The sequence below is a fragment of the Ctenopharyngodon idella genome, chromosome 14, assembly GCF_019924925.1.
Source record: "Ctenopharyngodon idella isolate HZGC_01 chromosome 14, HZGC01, whole genome shotgun sequence".
In the NCBI taxonomy this organism is placed as follows: domain Eukaryota; kingdom Metazoa; phylum Chordata; class Actinopteri; order Cypriniformes; family Xenocyprididae; genus Ctenopharyngodon; species Ctenopharyngodon idella.
The window spans coordinates 31,232,537-31,253,852 of NC_067233.1; the positions used below are offsets into that span (position 1 = coordinate 31,232,537).

General features: G+C 38.5%; 1 protein-coding gene across 6 annotated transcripts in view; it reads right to left on the minus strand.

The window, feature by feature from the left end:
- hdx (highly divergent homeobox) overlaps nt 1-21,063 on the minus strand; it is a 41,190-nt gene extending 20,127 nt beyond the window's left edge. The window contains exons 1-9 of one of the 6 annotated variants that reach the window (XM_051860358.1): nt 20,884-21,063; nt 19,187-19,451; nt 18,141-18,287; nt 6,615-7,622; nt 6,002-6,055; nt 5,743-5,889; nt 3,797-3,989; nt 3,577-3,656; nt 3,399-3,491 (exon numbers count right to left, since the gene is read on the minus strand). In XM_051860358.1, coding sequence (XP_051716318.1) covers nt 3,399-3,491; nt 3,577-3,656; nt 3,797-3,989; nt 5,743-5,889; nt 6,002-6,055; nt 6,615-7,622; nt 18,141-18,287; nt 19,187-19,222 — 1,758 coding nt within the window. In that variant the 5' untranslated portion in view covers nt 19,223-19,451; nt 20,884-21,063. Of the gene's footprint in view, nt 1-3,398; nt 3,495-3,576; nt 3,657-3,796; nt 3,990-5,742; nt 5,901-6,001; nt 6,056-6,614; nt 7,623-17,116; nt 17,254-18,140; nt 18,288-19,186; nt 19,452-19,967; nt 20,796-20,883 lie in introns of those variants that run through there. The other 5 variants (XM_051860359.1, XM_051860356.1, XM_051860357.1 and 2 more) reach the window with 5 other exon arrangements.
- Between the last annotated feature and the right edge of the window lie 253 nt (nt 21,064-21,316).

A 21,316-nucleotide genomic window follows, 5' to 3' on the forward strand; every position in this document is an offset into this window, starting at 1 on the left:
AAATTCCTTGTGTGTAAATATACTTCGTGATAAAGCTCTTCCTGATTATGAAATATCACACCAAAACAAACTGATGTCATGCTGTGTTTGGTTGTGTGCTTGTTTTTGTTTTTATGTCATTTTGTTTTGAATTTCTCATTGTCATAGTTCCTGCTTATGTCAAGTGATTCCCTTGCCCCACATGTGACAGTATCATGTGCTTTCTTTACCTTAGGCTTGTTTGAGATGCATCGGCGCTGCGCCGAATGATCGGCATATGACATCGATTCAAAAGCCATTAGTTTAATCGCCATTAAACAAAAGAAAAAGTATGGCACATTTCTTATTAGCGTCCGTTTCCATGGCAACTCTTGGATTTGGCACTCTGTTGAGAATGTCTTTAGCTGTGTCCAAAATGGCATACTGTATAGTAGGTACAATGTTGGGTTTAAAACTTAAAGCTGTCATGTGACCTATCAGCAGTTGTGTCACTTCAATGCAATTCACAACTCCTCTCCCATGGCCTCATGGTATATTAAATTGTCCAGTGGATGTGTAGTTCAGAATCTCACAGGAAATATAAGTCATCCAGGTACTTTTTGTCTACTGTTTTATGAATACTATAAATTTGGACATACTTCTTGGCTAACATACTGTTTTTTAATAGTATTGTAGTAGACATATTCAGATGCAGGGTTTGTGTTGACTGAACTTACTCCTGGACGCTGCTCCAGAGTCCTTACTGTCAAAGATCGTTGACGGCCCCAGATTGTTGTTCAACATTCATTTCACATTAAAACATTACACGCTTAAGGCTGATTTATACTTCTGCATCAAGTGTACGCCATAGTTATGGCGTAGGCTGTGTGAAGCACATGTAGCCTACGGCGTAGCCTGACGTGCACCTCTTCAAAAATGTAACGCGTCAATTCTATGCGGACCGCAAGCACTGTGCTTGGTCTGCTAGAACCACTCCCTCAGGTCAAAAAACTGGCGCGGAGCGAGCGGAGAAGAGCGAGCATTTTAAACTTCCATAGGAATGAAAAAAAAACGCTCTGTTTCAGGGGACACATGCCATCAAACTGCAACAAAAGTCATTGCCTATTTCTGCCATCACTACTGAAGCTTGTCTGGCTTTCTAAATATATATTGGTTACGTGTCTATTTTTAATGACTTATAAGCAGCAGCCTTTTTATTGTGGGTATGTCATTTATGCCCCACTTGAGTCACTCAACGCAGATTCAGTAGCTGACACTATGGGGAAACAATACCAACTGCACTATACTACAAAATGATTGCTCACCGAAAACTTTGAAGAAAAAAAAAACAGTATTATGAGCTTTATGAGTTAATAGAGAACAGGGTCAACCCAAAGGACAAAAGATCCCAGGGTCGAATCCAGTGTCCACAGACTGTAATATCTGAAAAATGTGTGCGGCGAGGCCTAATCTGCAGCAACACAAATATTCTGTAAAGACGTGCCTTAGACAGTGCCTTAAAGGAGGCTACACTCCTAATAAAAAAACCTAATCCCAGGGGCTAAGACAACCTGTGCAGCTCATAAGATGGGTAAATTGCATCCTTCATCCATTTATTACTTTGTGGCCACAGCCCACCAAAGCATAGCATTGCAACTGATTAGATTACGCAACTTGCCAGTGCAGTTGACATAAACCTTAAAGGTATAGCAAATGGAGGCTTTCATGCTCCACAGATTGGAATGTTGGGGGAAAGAAGAGGCACCTTCAGAATGTAATGTGGCCTAGGGTGCAATAAGACCATAACCAGGCCAGGGGCAAAGTCCAAACAAGACGAGCCCATCGACAGAGCCTGCAAATCCCCCATTCTTTTAAGACATGTCAAGACTAACAAAAGAACCACCTTAAGGGTCAGAAATTCAACCAAAGCTAACTGGGGAGCCTGATATCCCTTCCAGGAAGGAACTCTCTCTGGACAGAAAGGTTTCACACCTGTTTCACACATATTCCGTTTGCAGTGCGTATGCGGTGCATTTTTTTTTCGTATCCATGGTAACAGGTTAGAGCTTTCACACTGCACGCAGATGCGGTCCGGCAATACGTTCCAGTTGCGGTGCGACTCACCGAGTCTATTTTTGCTGTGCTGCACCGCATTGAAGTTACAGTTCATTGTTTGCATTAAAATAAACATGTATTGACGTGAAAATTTAGTAATTTCACCATATAATTTAAAGTCTACTCTGTTTCACAGTCAACACATAGCTTATTGTCTCAGGTGAAGCAAGGAAAACGACATCTTACCTCGCATTTAGATAAACAAGGAGACATAATGGATAGCACTCATCTCTTCGTGGAGGTGGAAAAAAAGTTCTTTATGACCTGCAGGATTTCTTGTATAAAGGTTTAAAAGCGAAAGAAAAGACATGATTCGGCTGTTTTTGTCTATTGTAGGTTTTAATTTAAAATGTTTGTGATTTTAACATATAGCCTATTCTTAAATGTGAGCAACGTAATATACAAATCTGAATTATTACTTTATATAAATCTAAGTAATGAATTAAATAAAATGTTGTTTAAATGTAGTGGGTTTAAACATGACATCTATGAAAGAGTGTATACAAAGAGAATCGCAATGCTGACAAGCCATGTTCAGTAACAACTTTTGGATTTGAAATAAAAATAAGTAAATGCTGTGTTTGTGATATATGGATCAGTTGCACACTGCAAACGTGGCATATGTGAAAGCACAATAGCATGTGCTGCTCCTGAATCACATACGTACCACAACACGCACCGCATACGCACTGCAAACGGAGTATGAGTGAAACACATAAAATGGTAAACTAACGAATGTCTCCTCAATAATGCTCCATCAATAAGGGCATACTCAGTGGTAATGGCGGCCACGTATTTCCTAAAGTGTCAGAGGAATCAAAGGACGGATTGTATAGTAGGCTCCCAGCCATCCTCAGTGGGGCATCCTCTAGTAACAACCTCTTATCCCCTAATACCCTTCAAAGTGGGGATGGGTACTGCACTCCGAAAGCCGTTTTGCACAAAGTAACAGCAGAATAACCGGTGGGAACTGTGGGGATGGGTGGGAATGAAAGCATTTTCATTTTATAGTTCTTGCCATGCATGCAGTCAGAAACACCCTTGAGTCCATTAAAAAATAAAAAAATTCTATCATCATTTACTCACTCTCATGTCGTACCAAACCCGTATAATTTTAATATTCTGTGTTCTGCAGAAGAATGACATGCTTAAATGGTTTGGAACAACATTTTGGGTGAAATATCCCTTTAAGCTGTTGGAAGATGAACACAAAGCAGAGGCCTGTTCCTTTACATGACAAAATCACATAATAAAAGCATTCGGGGCAAAATCCATTTGTCTTGGTCTTTGTAGTGAACTTCATTATCTCATAGTTCTCTGCTTACCTTGAACTCTAAGAGGTTTTGCATCTGTTCCATCTCTGTGGTCAACATGTCACCGTCATCATCATCATCATCCTCTTCTTCGATGATTTCAATCTTCTAGAAGAAAGTTTTATGTTTGAGTTACTAGCAAAGATTGGGTCAGACTTTGCTTAAGAAGTTTATTAATATGTGCTCATACCACATGTTTTGCAGGGGTGGAACTATCTGATTCATCATTCACATCATCATTTTCTTTCAGATAAAAATCACTGGCTCCATCTTTAAAAAGAAAAAAGGCAAATGTACAATTACTACACATTAAGATGGCTTGAACCAATATGGTTTACTGTACCGTTAATGTAATTAACAAATGAATAACATATAATCTCATTTGTCAACAGCATGAAAATCTTGCCCACCATCAGACAAACAGAGTGACACAGCATCGTTGTGTTCGCCAGCCTCTCCTAGTTCCAGAGTCTGACAGTCATCTTCAAGGATGTGAGGTGAATGAGGAGCAATTGGATTTGGGAACATGACCGGCCCACCTTTAGGTGGTGGAATATCAATGCCCATCAACCGGTACTTCCTTCTGCGGTTACCAATCCACGTCTGTAAAAAACAGATTTTTTTAAAAAAGGTAAGGACATATGAACAACAGATATATAACAATGAATTTTGATGTAACAATATTGAGATAAAAGTTTTTATGAGAATGAAGTCATATCACCGAGAAACAAAGATATAATGTGATAAAAGGGTTTGAACTGTAGATAGACTATGAATGAGAATCAGGAGGATCTAGAAGATTTGGTCAAATTGTACTTTAACAAACAAGCAAACACTTTAGTAGTACTGAAATCTTTAAACTATGTGTGAAACTTTGTTTATCCATAAAGCCACTGGCTCATAAATTACCTTGTAATAAAACAGTTACTTTGGACATTATTACTAATTGCAGAACTCTTGAAATACATATAGGAAATACATAGGATAGCGATTCCTATATAGAAAAATCACTTCCTGCCCTCCAGCTGCATTTCGTGCCACAGCAATGACGTCATGTGCAAGCAACCTATTAGCATCAGTGGCTCGCCCGCTCAATCACGAATTACTGTCATTACCGTTAGTTACTACAGCTTACATTTTGCTCATTAGCTATGCCTTTGTCACGCATATGTAGATTACCTGGTTGCGATAATATACAAAACAGCGATCATTTAAATTTCCTAAAAACGTTGATATGAATACGAGGTGGATTAATTTTGTGAAGAGCCATCTTAATGGAGAGCTGGCAATCACCACAAACACCCGCCTCTGCAGTGATAATTTTACACCATCATCAGATACAACTGGGATTCACTGATAATCCGCTGTTATTGGTGAATGGGGCTGAACCGACTCTTTCCCGCCTCGGCCTTCATCGATGATATGGGGCCGGACGACTATCTCCTGTCCTGTCCTTCATCCTCCCGTCTCACAGCATCGACATCTGGTGCCACAGTCGGCAGTATGTGCCCACTAATGAGGTGTAGGTAATGTAGGTTGCCTTGTGTGCTTATATTATAATTAGCAAGTAGTCCACAGTAACTCTACTAAATGTTGCAACCCTCTAATGTGATTCTTTTGTTTATATGCATCAGTATGTTCGACTCATTAGACAAGTAAGTTGAGAGAGACAGCATCTTTCAAGTGGTTGTGGTATCAGCACCGTCAATGGACACGCCCCCAGCGTTTGAGAGCAGAGAATACTACTTATTTTTTCTTATTATTTCATTAACTTGGCTGGTTGGTTAATAACAATTTTTTTTCTGTGGTGTGACAAACTCATTTAAATTTAATATTGCTTTACACAGACCTTAAACTCTCTCTCTCTTCTGGGAGCAGGGGCCCAGAAAATGTGATGAAACACAATGCACTGAAGAAATTTTGTCCAATCAAATGCTTTCTAGAATGAGAACATCCCCTCCCCCTAAATTATAAATAACACATGCAGTGTGCTACTATAACTTTGGGCTCATTCTATAATTGGGGGTACATTTCACATCAAATTACAAGAACAATTTGCTTTCTTAATAAAATGATTTTTGATCTCAGTTGATAAATTTCATCATTGTAACATCTACTAGTTGCCAAGTTCAATAATAAAACATCATTTTGATATCACAAGGGAAAGGATGTTTTCCATGTTGAATTTCTCGACTATGTTACAAACTGTACGCCACTAAACACTCTGATTAGTAACACTTGTATTTCTCATGGAGTCATATCATGTAGTTCTTTTATCTGTTCCGCCATATGTGCAGTGATTGTTTTGGTAGGTATAAAAAAAGACAAGAAAATTACTTCTGTACAGACTCCTGACCTTGATAATTTCAGTGTCCACGCCGAGTTCATTAGCTGCAGCTGAGATCTTCTCTTTGCACAGAGATCCCAGGCTGGTCATGCCGTTATCCCAGTAGCGCTTCAGTGTGTACAAGTCTCTGTCGCTAAACTGCGTCCTGTCCTGCAGCTTAATAAACACTACACCTTTTATTAAAAGCCATCATCAGAAACTGACAGTAAAATCATCTCTGCTCAATATATGTGCTAGAGAAGAACATCAGCATATTTGAGAGACTCACCGTTCTTTTCCGGGAGTTACTATGAAGCCAGGGAGCAGACATGTTACTCATTACCTAAAGCAATACAAATGAACAAATTTACTTGTGGCCCTTAAGTAATTAAGATATACAGCCTGTTTCTGATCATTTCAGTAATGTTGACTCAGTAATTTAAACACACAGGTGTACGTGTGGAAATAACAAAAGAGTACTTGTGATACTGGTGCTGTATTGAGGGGATTGATCCCCACATAAAATACTGATAGCAAATGTTTTAACTTCTAGTAATTTTTTTTTTTTTTTTACTTATGGTGAAAATGAATGCACAAAATAAACTTTAAAATGGATCAAAAATGAACTTTTGGTGCTTTCATGTTAATTTGGAGATTCAATAAATTACAGAAATCAGTGCAATTTAGTTAAATATTCAAAATTGATCAACATGATATTTAGTTTAAATCTCATAACAAAGTTCAAATTAATTTTTATTCTAAAAATTAACAGCCATTAATAGCAAAACTAGGGCTAGCAACAGTACATGGGTGAGGCTCACAAAGCCTGTCAAGAAATTGTGTGGGTCTCTGAAACAATCACTGTGTAATAATAAAAAAATATAATTATCGATGTGGCATACCTTGAGACAGGGGATTCTGGAAGATGTCTGCAGTTTTAACGGGAAGGTGCTAGGGGATGATGTTCTGATCAGTAAGGAGCTGCTGGTTTGACATCCCTTCTCTCCAAAGAAAGCAGAGTTTGAATGGCTCCTCTCTGTTAGTCCCGGACTGTCAATTAAGGAAGAGGAACCTGCGCTGGAGCTCCGTCCACCATCCACAGAGGCTTTACTACAGTGCATCTGCACCGCCATGTTTGCTAGCTCTTCTTCTCTGGAGTACTCTTCATCAGCGTCAGCTGTTTCCATCGCAATCGAGAAGATCTCTGATGCGTCAACTGGCCTTGTTTTTCTCACCGCCGTGTCTTGAGTGCTTCCTGGGATAGGCCGCTGTGACAGCTCCCCTAATCCGGCCAGGGTGAAAACATGCTGAATATGAGTGCTACCACCTTCAGGACCGCAATGTGTCATTGGCGTTTTCTGTGGCGAGGTATGAGGCCATGACGGATGCTGGGACGTCTTGCACTGCTTGGCCCAACTGGAAGCGATTACCGCAGAGTCTCTAGAGCTTAAGGGTTTCAGTGTGCTAGAACTGGGGATGATGGGGACTTTCCGCTGAATGCCGGCTGCAATGGCTGTGCGATGTGCAGTCGCGTCTGTACGATCGTGAGTGGGCTGCTCCATTTCTGTGTGCAACGGCAATGATTTCGTCCCTGTCCTATTGTGAGCAGAAGCATCGAAGCAGTTGGCATAAATGCCTGTCAAAATCACATCACTGTGACCACTGAGTGGGGAGGAAGATGATGGAGAAGAGGATGATGAGGAGGATGAGGCCTGCGGAGGGAGGAGGTGGGTCACAGAGGGGCCGCGCTGAATGCTCCGCATGGCCGCCATCTCAGCTGTTAACACCGATCCGGCCACAAGTGACCCGGCAGCTCCACAAGGAATGTGCTGATGGGACAGAACTTGAGCAGCAGCACCGTTCTGGTCTGCCTTAGATGCCAGCTTCCGTCGCTTGTTTCCTACCCATGTCTAAAAAGACAAAAGTAGAGACATGTACTGCCATCAGGTTTGAGAAAGTCAAACTATTCCACCACAAAACTTTTGCTCTCCCCCGACAGCGCTGATCAAAATGGGAAACAATGGGAAAATGACTTGCTGATGACAAGGCTTAATGCTTATTGGTTTAAACAACCGTGATGTATTCTTTTAAAATATTTGATTTTAAAACTCTTATATCATGTTTTTATGTGTATAAATTAAGTGTGAATTAATTTAATTTATACCCCTTCACAACCATTATAAAGCTTGGAGGAGCAAGGATATTTTTTAAATATATCTCTGATTGTGTTCATCTGAAAGAAGATAGTCATATACACCTAGGATGGCTTGAGGGTGAACTAACCCTTCGAATTATATCATGTTTATTAGCAAAACAGCACTTGAGTGGGAATCTCGCAATATCCGCTCGTAGGTGTCTGAGAGAACTGTCCAACTTGGCTGCACTTTTTTCACTCCTCCCCTCACTGCAGGCGAGGTGAGGTGAGGTGCTTCTCAAACGAGACTATTCTCAGAGGAGAGTTTTTTTTTTTTAATTCATTTATTAAATGCTCTTTGAAATACTTGATTCTGATTAGTCAATCCTGCAGTCTGATATTTCCAAACACACACACACATATATATATATATATATATATATATAAACAACTGAAAACTAAAGTCAACATTTCATGCCATGAGTAGCCGTGTGTGATAAACAGGATGACATCAACCCATTACTACATCAACCCCTAACATGCTCTTGTTTGAACCTGTTTGTTTGTCTTGGCTAAAAGATTCTTGCTAGGAACTTTTAAAGCTAATAAAATATCAAATCAGTACTTTGTGTTCAGGGCTTGACATTAACTTTTTTGCTCACCAGCCACTGTGGCTAGTGGTTTTCCAAAGTTACTAGCCACTCAGCATTTTCACTGGCCACAATTTTGCTATTGGGAAATTACATTCTATATGATTAAAGTTGTCTTTGACATGCTAAAATTACTTGATTTTGAGTCATTTTACTTGATTAGCTAGATTTAAAACCCTTTCAAAAATTCAAATGCAGATTGACCACCAAAATTAAGACTATCGGCTGGTATGTACAGGTGGGCAAGGGGTGGGTAATATCATATGACCATAATATGATAAATTTTATAATTGTATGTTATATTTGGCTATATAAAAAGAACAAAGAAGCAAATTAGCAAATTACAAATACAATAGTAAATTAAATAGCCTAAACTCTTTTTTCAGATACAGTAGGTTTATTTAACATTTATTTAACATATTTTGTTGTTTGATTAACATTAATGACACAGGTATTTAATTGGGCTTCTGAATGCATGTATGTAATATACTGACACATATCCAGTTTTTACCAACCTGATCTGATCGCGCGCGCGACAAAGAGGGAGCACTTCTGTTGTGTGTCATTCAACGCGATTCCGCCGATCCCGCCTTCACTAAATGCAAGTTAATCGATAACGAATTGTGATCGGATTGTAATTTTGTGTTACGATGAGTTTAGCTACCTTTCATTTGACTGTAGGCTGAAATTATATTCAACTCGCCAAAGTGGCTAGTGGGAGTGGCTGTCTTACCCGCCACAGCTGAAATCTACCTGCATTTGGCGGGTTGGCGGGTGTTAATGTCAAGCCCTATTTGTGTTCAATTATTATTACCCATGTAATAAGCAGGATAATGTACAGCCAATAAACCGTGAAGCAGAGAGCTGTACATTATCCATTAATTGTCTTCTCAAAAAGTGACTTCTGTCAGCATTTAGAATTTCACTAGTATATATATAGATGACCTTTAAGCTATTAACTGTCACGCTGTGGTCAAGAATAGGAGATGAGGATCTAACTGTAGCAGTTTAACTTTTTTTAAAAGAAACTAAACACAAGAAAATGCTGGATAAACGGAAACCCACATAATAATCCAACAAGAACGGAAAAAACACAACTGAAACTGAGGCTAGGCTAAATGAGAAACCAAACAATACACAGGTGAACATAATCAGCTTAAAATCACTGCAGAAACAAGGTTGTGTTGCTGCAAAGTGCAGGACGAGCAGAAAATGACAATATAAGGGAAATCAGATTCCATTTGGATACACAAATAATCGGATTTGGACTGACACTGTGAACACAGCCAAAGACAACAGAGGAAACACAGGAAACAAAGGGAATAAAGTTTAGTCTTTAAACAAAAACAGAGAGAATCTGTGACATTAACAAATTGCCTAGTTCTGGCTTGAAACTCTGGCGATGCAGGCTGATGGGTCTTTAACTCATTTGGTAGCAATCACATCATTATCTACACAGCACAGCTGATTGGTGCCATTGCATCAGTGGCCAATGAGCTTGCTGCTTCAACATTCAACATTCAGCACTGTTTGCTGTTAGCAGTCTGCAGCGCACTTTCAGATGGCATCTGAATCAGCATCTAAGATAAGTAAAAATTATCTTCACATATTCCACATATTATTCCACCTATTCACGTTTGTGTGGTCCGGTTATCTATTCCTAAATGGAGCTATCTTTACAAGTTTTAAACTAGCATCATGTCGACAGATGCATGAGTGTATCACTAAAGCATAATTAGCGGTATTACTCAGTGATGCATTCATTTTCAAGAGCAATGTATATTAGCAATGCTAAATGTGTGTGGTTGATTCAGATGCTCGTGTGTCTGAGCCACATTCAAAGAACCATCAATACAGTTAATACTTAGCATCATGTTTGTTCATAATCTGGTGGAGTCCAAGCATAAGCTGGATCGTTATGCAGTTTTGTTTATGCAGCAGCAAATGGATTATTGTTGTATTTCTGTGAGTATGCTGTCTAAGCATGGATGTGAGTAGGATATAGTAAATAAGCATTCACATACATGTTTACATGTTTATCTGCATAAAATGTCATCGTTTATTCAAGAGTTATGTTTTCTTAGCTATGCTAACATGTTGATGCAGCTCAGTCATTAATTTTCGTTCCCAACGGTTTATTATCATATAAAGCATAATGGTTATGTTATTATTATCAAATGACTAATTAATGATACTAGCTCAGGTGGTTGCTGGGTTCCCATCTCTATCAACTTGCAACGTTATATCTTTGCTCAAGAGAACATACAGCATGCATTCTAGTGCTATGCCGGTCGGCAAGGTAGCCAAGGCACACATAGTCTTAGATCACTAGTGCTAAGTCGGTCGGCAAGGGAGCCTTAAGGCACACATAGATAGTAAAACATGCGGTCCCATTTAAAAAAAAAAATTGCAGTACATATGTCTTGCCGATAGATCTGCTGTTTTGGGGAGTGTTTGTCTATACCTTCCTGTCTTGTTTTGGGGGGTGTTTGTTCTATCCCTTCCTGTCTATGTCATCATTGTGCAGATTTATGCATATCTGTCGATGCAGCAGCTTGTTTCTCACTCAAAGGGCCTGTTTACACCTGGCCACTTCATGCATTTTCTCTGATTGGATAGCTATCCGATCGTGAAAAGACCAGGGCCCGTATGTATAAAACTTCTCAGAAATGCTCTTAAGAATAGTCTTAAGTTTTGACTTAAGTGTCAAAAAATTCTTAGTAAAGAGTAGGACTTTTCTAAGAGTAGGAGACTTTGTATGAACTAAGGACTACAATGATGTCAACTCAAAATGGCCACCCTCAACCTCTGAATCAGCCAATAGAGGGTATGCATCGATGTCACTTTCCCACCGCAACACGCTCCCTCAGCTGGACTGAGTGGCAAAAGAACCTGCTTCATGACTGTATTTAATAGGGGAAACTGCGAAAACACGAGTAAAACAAACGATACACTAAAGGTTGGGCTCGAAATCGTGTTTCCTGACCTTTATATGTGCCTGATTTCGATGCCGGGGAAATATATAAAGCAAATCTGCCTGTGAACACTTTATATAAACACAATATAGTAGGTCTAAATCGGAGTGATCACTTATATCAATGTTATATATTTCGTCATATCGTCCAGCCCTAAAACTTGTATAGTTTTTGTCAGTGTTTATTTAAAAACACCCAATTATGTAGAATATAAGATGGTAAATATTTAATTGATGAGATGTCAACACAATATATAACAATACAATATATAAGGTACATGCCCGTCGCCAAGGGGGGCATTAGGGGGCAGTGCCCCCCCAGATGACACAACGTGCCCCCCTAATCTTATGGTTGTTCAGCAAATTTACGATTTAGAGCAAAAACCTTATTTCTGTGGATTTGGCCATTCACGTATTCCATAACGAAATGTCTTCAGCAGCATGTATCTCACAGGAACACTATCTCTACAACGGTACCTTTAAATAACACATTATCCGAGATGAACTTAATTTAGTGAGATTTAGGGAGCACCCTTTGAGTGCTTTCTGACAAATCCCGAGTAAGTAATCTGTTAAAATTAACAGTGGTTTGTGAACGTAGATGCTTTATTAACAAAAAATTTATCAGCAGTGTTTATGTTGGGATATGTAGGTTGTGCAGTGGCAAGTAACTTAAAACTATTTAAAGGAAATCTACTTAAATGTGTTTTTAAATGGGAATCTCATCTCTTTACCCTGGAGTTGGTTCACCCTCCACTTATGATCAGAAAATTCATAGTTAACGGATTATTACACAAAACAGAACTTGAAACATAATTAGACTATATTTATAAATGACTATCACTTGAGGCCCATCACCTTCAATTATTTTAAAAGTGAGTACACTCAAAGTCTTTGTTGCACATTAATATGCTACAAATGCAGGACGTTTTTTGTGTGTGGTGTAAATATAACTTATTCTGAAGCAATATTTCAGTGTTCTATCAACTTCAACATTTAAATCTGCATTTTTGTGTTATTCACCCCGTAGGCTTTTTTTTTTAACCTTTATAAAGGGTATTTCCCCCCTAACCTTATTAAATGTATGCTGCATCATTAATTTTTTTTTATTTTTTTTTTATTTGATCAATAAATTCAATTAGAATAATTAGACACACAGGGCTATTATCAATCAAATCAAATCATTGAAACTTATAAATGCCAGCTGCTTTAAATAAGAGATTGTTTTAAATATTTTTTGAAAATACAAATAAGATATATCGGGGAGAAAATGAAGACTTTTAAACATGAAACTAAACCACCAGTAGGTGGCGGCATTTGACTGCCTTAATGATTCAGTCATTGAGTCATTCATTCAAACGATTCGTTCAAATGGACGATTCATTCAAGAATGAGGCACATTGTTCAAACCGGAGTCGGACACTGACGGAGAGACTCAGGAAGAAGTTACAACTTATAGAATGCATCAGGATGTTTCTGAACGGTTAGTGGATAAATTTATGTAGTTGCTGTGGAGTTGATTCAACTCTTTGACTAGCATGTGCCGTCATGTTAATCTTTTGTGCAAATGTAGCATTACTCTCATTTGTAAAGCAGTCTGGCATAAAATTACAGGGTAACAACACTCTACTACAACAACTCTTCTCTACAACAACTCTTCTCTAAAGTAGCCCAACATGGCCTCGCCGTTTGTTGCGTGTTCTCAGGGGCAGGGTTTATGTAAATTTTAGAGTTTGTGATGTCACTAACCTGGGAAGAAGCTCATCGTAGTCCCTACCAGCCGTTTGTTGCAGTCCTTAAACAGAGAATTCTTTAAAAGAAAATATCTCCCTTTGCATTGAACTTTGAGCGCCATAGCCTTGCAGAGGTTGTTTATGCACTAACAGCAATATTACATACTAACTAAAGTTTAAAAAAGTGAAATCATAATCATCCACCCCTTTAACTAATTTTGATTATAAGTCATTATTCACTGAAAATTCCCCCCCCCCTCCTATAGCTCTCAAATCAAAAGTGCTACCACTGAGGCACTTATAAAACTAATGTGAATGGATACATGATGCTTATTTTATACAAGCACTTACTTTATGCCCTTACTAGACATCCCCCATTTTGGCAAGTGGTGCATAAATGACATACTCAAAATAAAAAGGTTGCTGCTCTTAAGTCATTCTGAATAGACACATAACCAACATATATTTAGAAAGCCAACACTTGAGAGTTTACAGTTCAAAACCCAGAATTACTCAGACTGTTATTAATATGGAAATATATAAGCTCAAACATATAAACAAAAATAAAATTATGAACATATTTTTTAAATGTATAAAAATATCATGTGGATGTAATATAGCAACTTATAACCTCAATTAAATTGAAGCCACAAGTGTGGTCAAGCTTCATTTCAAATCTGAGGATGATAACTCTAAAACTATGAATTTTGTAAAGCATGAGTGAGTTTTTAGAGAAGGCAGATAAGATGCTAATAAAATACTTTATTGCCCTATAAACACCCATTTGCAGTCTATAGATTGTTTGCACATCAGTTAAGGGCAGAAAGTGATTTTCTACATAGGGAAGCACTATGAAATGCCTATGTTTTGCGTTGTTTATTGTTGCTCTAATTAATCAAACCGAGAAACCACAAGGAGCTTTTATCGTGTACCAAAAGATATTGTTCATCAGGGGGAAAATGCAAGAAATTGACTACAAAACGCAGGTAAAAGTGGCTAGTAATCCTGCGTCAGCGGTAGGGAGGAGCCAAGTCAGATAATACTTTGTCAATACTTTGACCACTTTGTCAAAAGTTAATACACCTAGCATTTAAGCAACCACTTAAAAAAAGCTATATGCCTCCATAGTTTTGTATGCTTTCATTTGTTTTCCGGAGTAGAAGGATGTCCATGCCCGGTTAAATAAAGCACCTTAAAGGTGGGGTAAGCCATATTTCAAAAATGCTGTTGAACATTGTTGATATTTTAAATCAACCCAAACCCACCCCTCTCTTCATTGCTCCGCCTCCAAAACTCACCATCCAATCCTAACCACCCTGCTCGAGTCGGTCTCGAAACTCAAACGCTGCTGGCATGCGGGTGAGTGCAATAACAATGACGCTAAACACCGCATTCTCTAGCGGTCGTCAGTGCGCAATGGTTTACCTGCACAACTCTCACTAGCTGGCCTCTGTTACACACGCAATGCGAGAATGGATGTCTGCTTATCACAGCTGATGCACAACAAAATAATGCTTCATGAAAAATAAAGCACAGATGATGAATGAATGACAAGAAAGCAAAAAAATTAATGTACAGTACACAAGAGTAAATAAAAAAATTAAAGCTGCAAGCAGCGATGAAAGGGCCCTCACAGTCGTGCCACCGCCACCCGGTGGCTTCAGGAAAACAAAGCACCGTGGGCAATATGCATTTAAGTATAAAAATATAAGAGGACTACATCAGTCATTTGTATTTGCCACACTTCCTGCTACCAGCTGGTGGCGCTATTACTATAACTACATTTTGGCATGTAGTCGTCTTCAGGCCACTTATCAAACATGTGAAGTTTGAGACAGATTGGACATTGTATGCACAAGTTACAACAACTTCCTGTTTCATGACGATAATAGCATGCTTTAACACTCAGCTAAGTGTTGCTAGCATGCTTTAGAATGTTTCTAGCATGTTTAGTACTCAATTGCATATTTTGGTATGTTGCTAGTAGTGCATCACAGTGTTAAACGCGTCACTTCCTGTTGCCAGTGGGTGGGGCTATTAATATAACTGAATACTGGGCAACAACTTCATGTTTCGTGGCATTAATCGCATACATTAGCACTTAGCCAAGTGTTGCATGATTAAAATATTTCTAGCATGTTTGGTGCTTCATGGCATATTTAAATGTGTTTCAGGGAGTGAATTACAGTGTAAAGCATGCCATTTCCTGTTGCCAACAGGTGGTGCTATGACTGTAACTGAATATTGGCATGTAGATGTCTTCAGGACAGGACTCTAATAAAACATGAAATTTGGGGCAGATCAGACATTGTATGCCCGAGTTCCAACAACTTCCTGTTTCATGGCGAAACATCAAACTTTGTCAGGCCGCTACGGACACACCCTTCAGCAAAAACTCAAGATCTTTGCAATTTAACGCCGTAAAGGCCTTTAGATTAGACTGACCAAATATGATGTTTATCTGATAAAATCTCTAGGAGGAGTTTGCTAAAGTACAACGTCTGGAAATGGCAAAAACTGCAAAAATTTTGCTGAGAAAATTCAAAATATCTCACTTACTGTTGGGTTTTCAGATTTTGCTCCCGGGGACTTTTTTGTAGGTATTGGGCTGTTACATGCGTCTACCAAATTTCATACTTGTACGTGAAACGTAGCGCAAAGGGCGCTTAATTCGAAATTTTGTAGGTGGCACTATTGAGCCATTCTGCCACACCTAATTCTGAAACCCATATCAGACCTTAATTTTCACCACTTCTGACACGCGTGCAAAGTTTCATGAGTTTTCAAGCAGGTTTAGGCCCTCAAAAATGTGATTCATTTCGGAGAAGAAGAATAATTGACCAAGCAATTACAATAGGGTCCTCACACCATCGGTGCTCGGGCCCTAACAAAAGTTCGTTGTTAGTCGCCAACAGCACAGCAGATCCAGACAATCAATGACACTCAAACCCAGTGTTACTCACGTGTGAAGCTGAATCAAAGTAGCCTCCACATATGTTTTCAGACCTTCCTGCTTAGCTCTCTCCAACGCTGGAAAGCTTTTCTAATATTAACGTGAGTCCTAAAGTGCTTGCCCAGTCATAAACCTTCATTCCAGTGATATTCTTTTGAGCTCTTTTGTATTGTGTCTCATCTCTCTTTCTGCAGTCTTTTTTCAAATCTCCCTCTTGCTCATTCTGTCTCCTCGACCATCATACATCCCCTAATGCTGACTGGCTACACATTTGTTGTTGGTGTCGGCCCGATTAACTTCCAAACAGTGTTTTTGAAATATGGCTTACCCCACCTTTAAGTGTAATTAGTATAACATATGTTTTGGAAAACTTCACCTTAAGTGTTACACGGAGCGAGCAGGTTCAATCCAAGTCTACTAACGAGACATGGCTGCTTTATATGATAAACATTTTAATTTAAAGAGAATAAATCATTAATTCTCCAAATATGCACACTTTTGGACTAAGAGCCCTAATCAACGCTGTTCAGGGACGCTATGTGAACACAAATAAATCGGAGCAGACGTGACTGAATTCATATGCGTGTTGATAATCTATTCAAAATATAAAAAATTACAGATTTTGCACTCCTGGCATAAATTAAGAAATTAATGTCACTGCAACCTAGTTTTATCATAAACAGTGGTCAGATATCCAAGCTGGATGATACTCAGTTTGTCCCAAACAAGAAAGATGTTTTAAAGTGCAGTGAATGTTGAACAACAATAATCTGGGGCCGTTGGCAATCTTTGTACATAAAGGGCTTAAAGTATTATTTGAGCTTTAAAACTGTTTAAATTCTAATTTTTAGGTCATTTTAGAGTTTTAGCATAACACTATCATGGCAACAAAGTTCTAAAATTTTGACTTGCCTTTACTCAGAAAAAGTAAGAGATTTTTCACACTAAGGGTGTACTTACACTAGGCACGGTTGCCTTGAACCGAGCCCGAGCCCGAGCGCGATTGTCCCCTCTCCTCACTCCCCCGCTGGCCTGCACTCATATTGCTCTTAACGTTCCAGGCCGGAGCACGCTTACGTCATATACGATACAACTTTCTGAATGGAAGAAAACAGGAAGAAATGCACTTTCGCTAAGGCACTGCCTAATATAGGCTATTTATAATTTATGCCGCACAGCGATTTTCAATAGCACGTATCAGAGGATTATTACAAAGGCAGCTGACGTTAATGGAGGAATTTGTTGCTTTACTCGCAAACTACAATTCCTGTTCATCAATAATAAGGTGAGAATCATGTAATTAATACACTCAAATTAATTACATGAATTGATAAGTATACTATCAAAGTAGAAATAAAGATGTTTGCCGTCATAATAATGACAGAAGTGCACACAAAAGTAGTAACCGCGCTCGAGCCCAACTAAACCGTGCTCTGGCCCACCTCTTCCAAGCGGGCTAGGGCCGGCTAAACAAACCAGGCCCGGGCACAGAACGGAGCGATCACACTTGTCAAACAAACCGGGCTTTGGGGGTCAAATGCGCTTGGGCACGGTTCAGAGAGCCTAGTGTGAGTACACCTAAAATCATTTTAACACCCACTGTTTATATATAGTGTCCAGACTTTTGAAACTGTATTTTAATGTTAATGGATTGGATCCTTTCACTTCTTTTCTAAGTGCCTCAAATGCTTTGCTCAAATTTAAATGAATTTGGTGGATTAATCTCACAAGTGCTGTCAACTGAGATTATATTTTATCGAAAGATTCTTTACTGATAATGCACATTTTCTGTTTTCACGTTTTAGAGAATTTTAAGTAAATACTGTGTATGTATTTAAAAAATAAGTGCACTCTTAATTATCATCTTGCTTTTTAGATATGAGTCGTTCAATGAGCTTGCATTGAAAAATCCATGATGGTTGACCACTAAATATCATAAATGGTCTGAAATTAAATGTTAAAAAAAAAAAAAAAACAGGCTTACTCTAACCACGCTGAAGTCAAGTTTAGTCTCTTGAGCACACTGTAGGATAAGCTGGAAGCAGCTCTTGCTCTGATTGGTCATGCCGTTTTCATAGTAGCGTTCCAGGATCCGCTGTTGCTCGGCAGTAAATACAGACCGCAAGTTCATCTGTAAGATGAAACGACGTTATAATAAAAAAATGACCAAACATTACTGCACAGTATGAGCAATAAGACAACAGTATCAAAAACATCCTACTGCAATAAGAAAAGCCACATTAAATATACTACCGAGTGTCACAAAGCAAATCTTATTATTTTAATTTAATGTTTAAATTGTAATATCTGGGTTGGCAGATAAATGTTGTACTGACAGTTTCCCATGAGTAGAGTTTGCTCCAATTCTGTCCCATTAGTCTCATGTTAACATAAAATCATGTTGAATATTTTGTGGCTATACTTTTGAAAGAGTGTCTGGGTTTCCATCAAAACTATTTTTATGTGTTTTTTGAATGTTTCACCCACAGCTGTGTATGGGAAAATCAGGTATTTCAGTCCTCATTATGTGAGCTACTTCACTCACTCTCCACAGTCTTCTGGCAGTAATTAATTACACTATTTATAACTGCTTCAGTACAGCAAATAACCAAAGCAAGAAGGTCATTCAGCTGCCTCATGACACACAATTGAGACATGCTTCATAACATTACTTGATGAAAACGTGTGAAGTTTTGCATTCTCATTATCCAAACATTCATTTAAAAATGTGAAACACAGATTCAAGAGTTAAAATTATATTCGCTGGTAACGCGTCAGATGCCGTTGAGCTTAATGTGTTGAACCCTGAACAGTCCTTTAGGTGTGTAGTTGTGCAACTTATGGTTAAACAGTTAAATTTTATGTCCCTCTTTAATTATAATACAAAATCCCAATATATGTGTAATAAACCCATTGCTTTGGTTAGGTCTACTGTAATGTATTGCACTCCGCAGCACAATGCTGTATGCGGTGTGATGTGAATCCCTTTAGAGCACGTCTCTAATGAATATGTACTTATAGGATACTCACAGTGTGAATGCTCCTCTTTTCCAGCCATTTTTCCATCCCTCTGATGGATGTGCAGAGAGTCCCCAGGAATCCGGTTGAGCTACAATTAATCTCAACATACAGCAGAGACACACTGTCGTGTGCACATCTATTCACACCAGCATTCAGCCATTGCAACACTATTACTTGCTCTTATGAGACTTCTCAGCGAGCAAAGGAAGCTGTATTTGGGAGGATGTTATAAACACACACGCTCCTGCACTCTCCAGGTCTGGACCCCTCAGATCTGAAAAAGACCATATGAAAAGGTTGTTCTTCAAAACAGTCATTATCGCTCTTATTATTATATCCAATCTTTTAGGTTCAAACTCATTCACAGATATGCCTGAGCTCTGATTAAAAACAACACTGAGAAAAAAAAAAAAAAAAAAACTTTGTATAAAATGTCTTTAATTACTAGATACTAACATTTAAATTAATCATTAGATACAAAGCACTTATTGTGTACATTTTTATTTTTACATTTAAAAATACCTGCATGTCTGTAATCAATTTCTGTAATTACATGTATTATTACACTGTTTACCCTTTCCTTACCCCTTAACCCACCCTTAAACCTAACCATACCACCAAACCTGTCCCTAATCTTACTCGTATCCACCTCAGTAGCAGCACAGGTGTTTTGCAATACAACATCAACACAATAAGTACACTGTACCTAAGAATTATTTTTTTGACGTAAGACGCCTAATATAAAGTGGGACCAAAAACATTGTTTACTATTTCAGTCCAGCCACATTACCTGAGAAAGTTCTTCATCTGATTGTATTTAAAAAGAGAATACAATCACTATCATAGTTCCTGCCAAATCATAGTTACTATACATATTGTGATAATAAAACTATATTAATGTAACCATTCAAATAAATACAATGACAGAAAGATTATGACAGCTTGTTAAGACTGTGTGAAAGAGACGTGACTTTCATCACAACGTGAATATAGTGAAATTTAGTCCAAGATAATAGACTACCGTTTTCTTTAATAACACTATGTTAATAAAAACCATAATGCTGTGTGTGCATCAGCGTAATCATGACCATTGTTTGTTGTGATGTGCGGCGGTGCTGATGCGGTTTAGCTGCAGTGCTAAAGTCTCTCCATCCCGCGCCATTACAAACACACTCATCAACATCTAGCGTGTCATTGCTGCTCGGACAGTTAATGGTAAACAAACAGTTTATTTGATTTATCATTTGAATGTCTGTAATGTTCAGAAAATGTATGTTAATCGCCGATTCATTTGTGCGTTTTAAATAATATCACACAATACATTTGCGCTCGTGCATGAAATCATGATAATAACATCTCAAACGGAGCTAAAATGGGCATACGACCCCGCCGCGGCTCATCTCGGGGACAAAATGTTGGCCGTTGGAATAACAAATTAAATAAAAGGCGTAACTAATCTGAAGTAAAGTGGTAAAAAAAAAAAAAAAAAAGATAGAGACAAATTCCTGACGCGCGCTAGTGCGCGAGAGAGGCCCAGGAGGCCACGCGCGAGCCAAATCTTCCACTCGAAACTTTTTTATTATTATTATTATTTTGCATTGCTCAAACAGCGATGCTGGTATAAATGTATGACACGGGCTATTTGGAATAAGAACCGTGATGTCACCACAACCTTACAATATTGTTAAGCATGTTAAAAGAGATACCTTTTGTGGAGAAATCAACAGCCCCCTCGAATTCAGCAGATTTCTTTACGAATCCCCTGGCTAGACAATGAAATCAAAACGTCCGATCATCAATTCTAATCATGATCGTGACGTCGGAGATGACACGAGCCAATGGAGATGCAGAATCGTCGTTATGACACGATCAACCCCGCCCACCACTGTTAGGTGAGGGTGGGAGGTTTCAAAAGAAAGACCACTGATGCTGATTACAAGTTACAAGTCAGGCGAAAATACATATTATACCAGGCTGCATATCCTGTAAGCAAAAAAAAAAAAAAAAAAAAAAAAAACGATATTCTTTTTTTTCCTTTACGATGCAAATTAAGACATCCTAATTAAGCAGCAAGTGTTTTTCCTAATTCAACCTGTGCAGTAAAAGTCCTAAGTAACTTCAATCTTAAAATTTTGACTG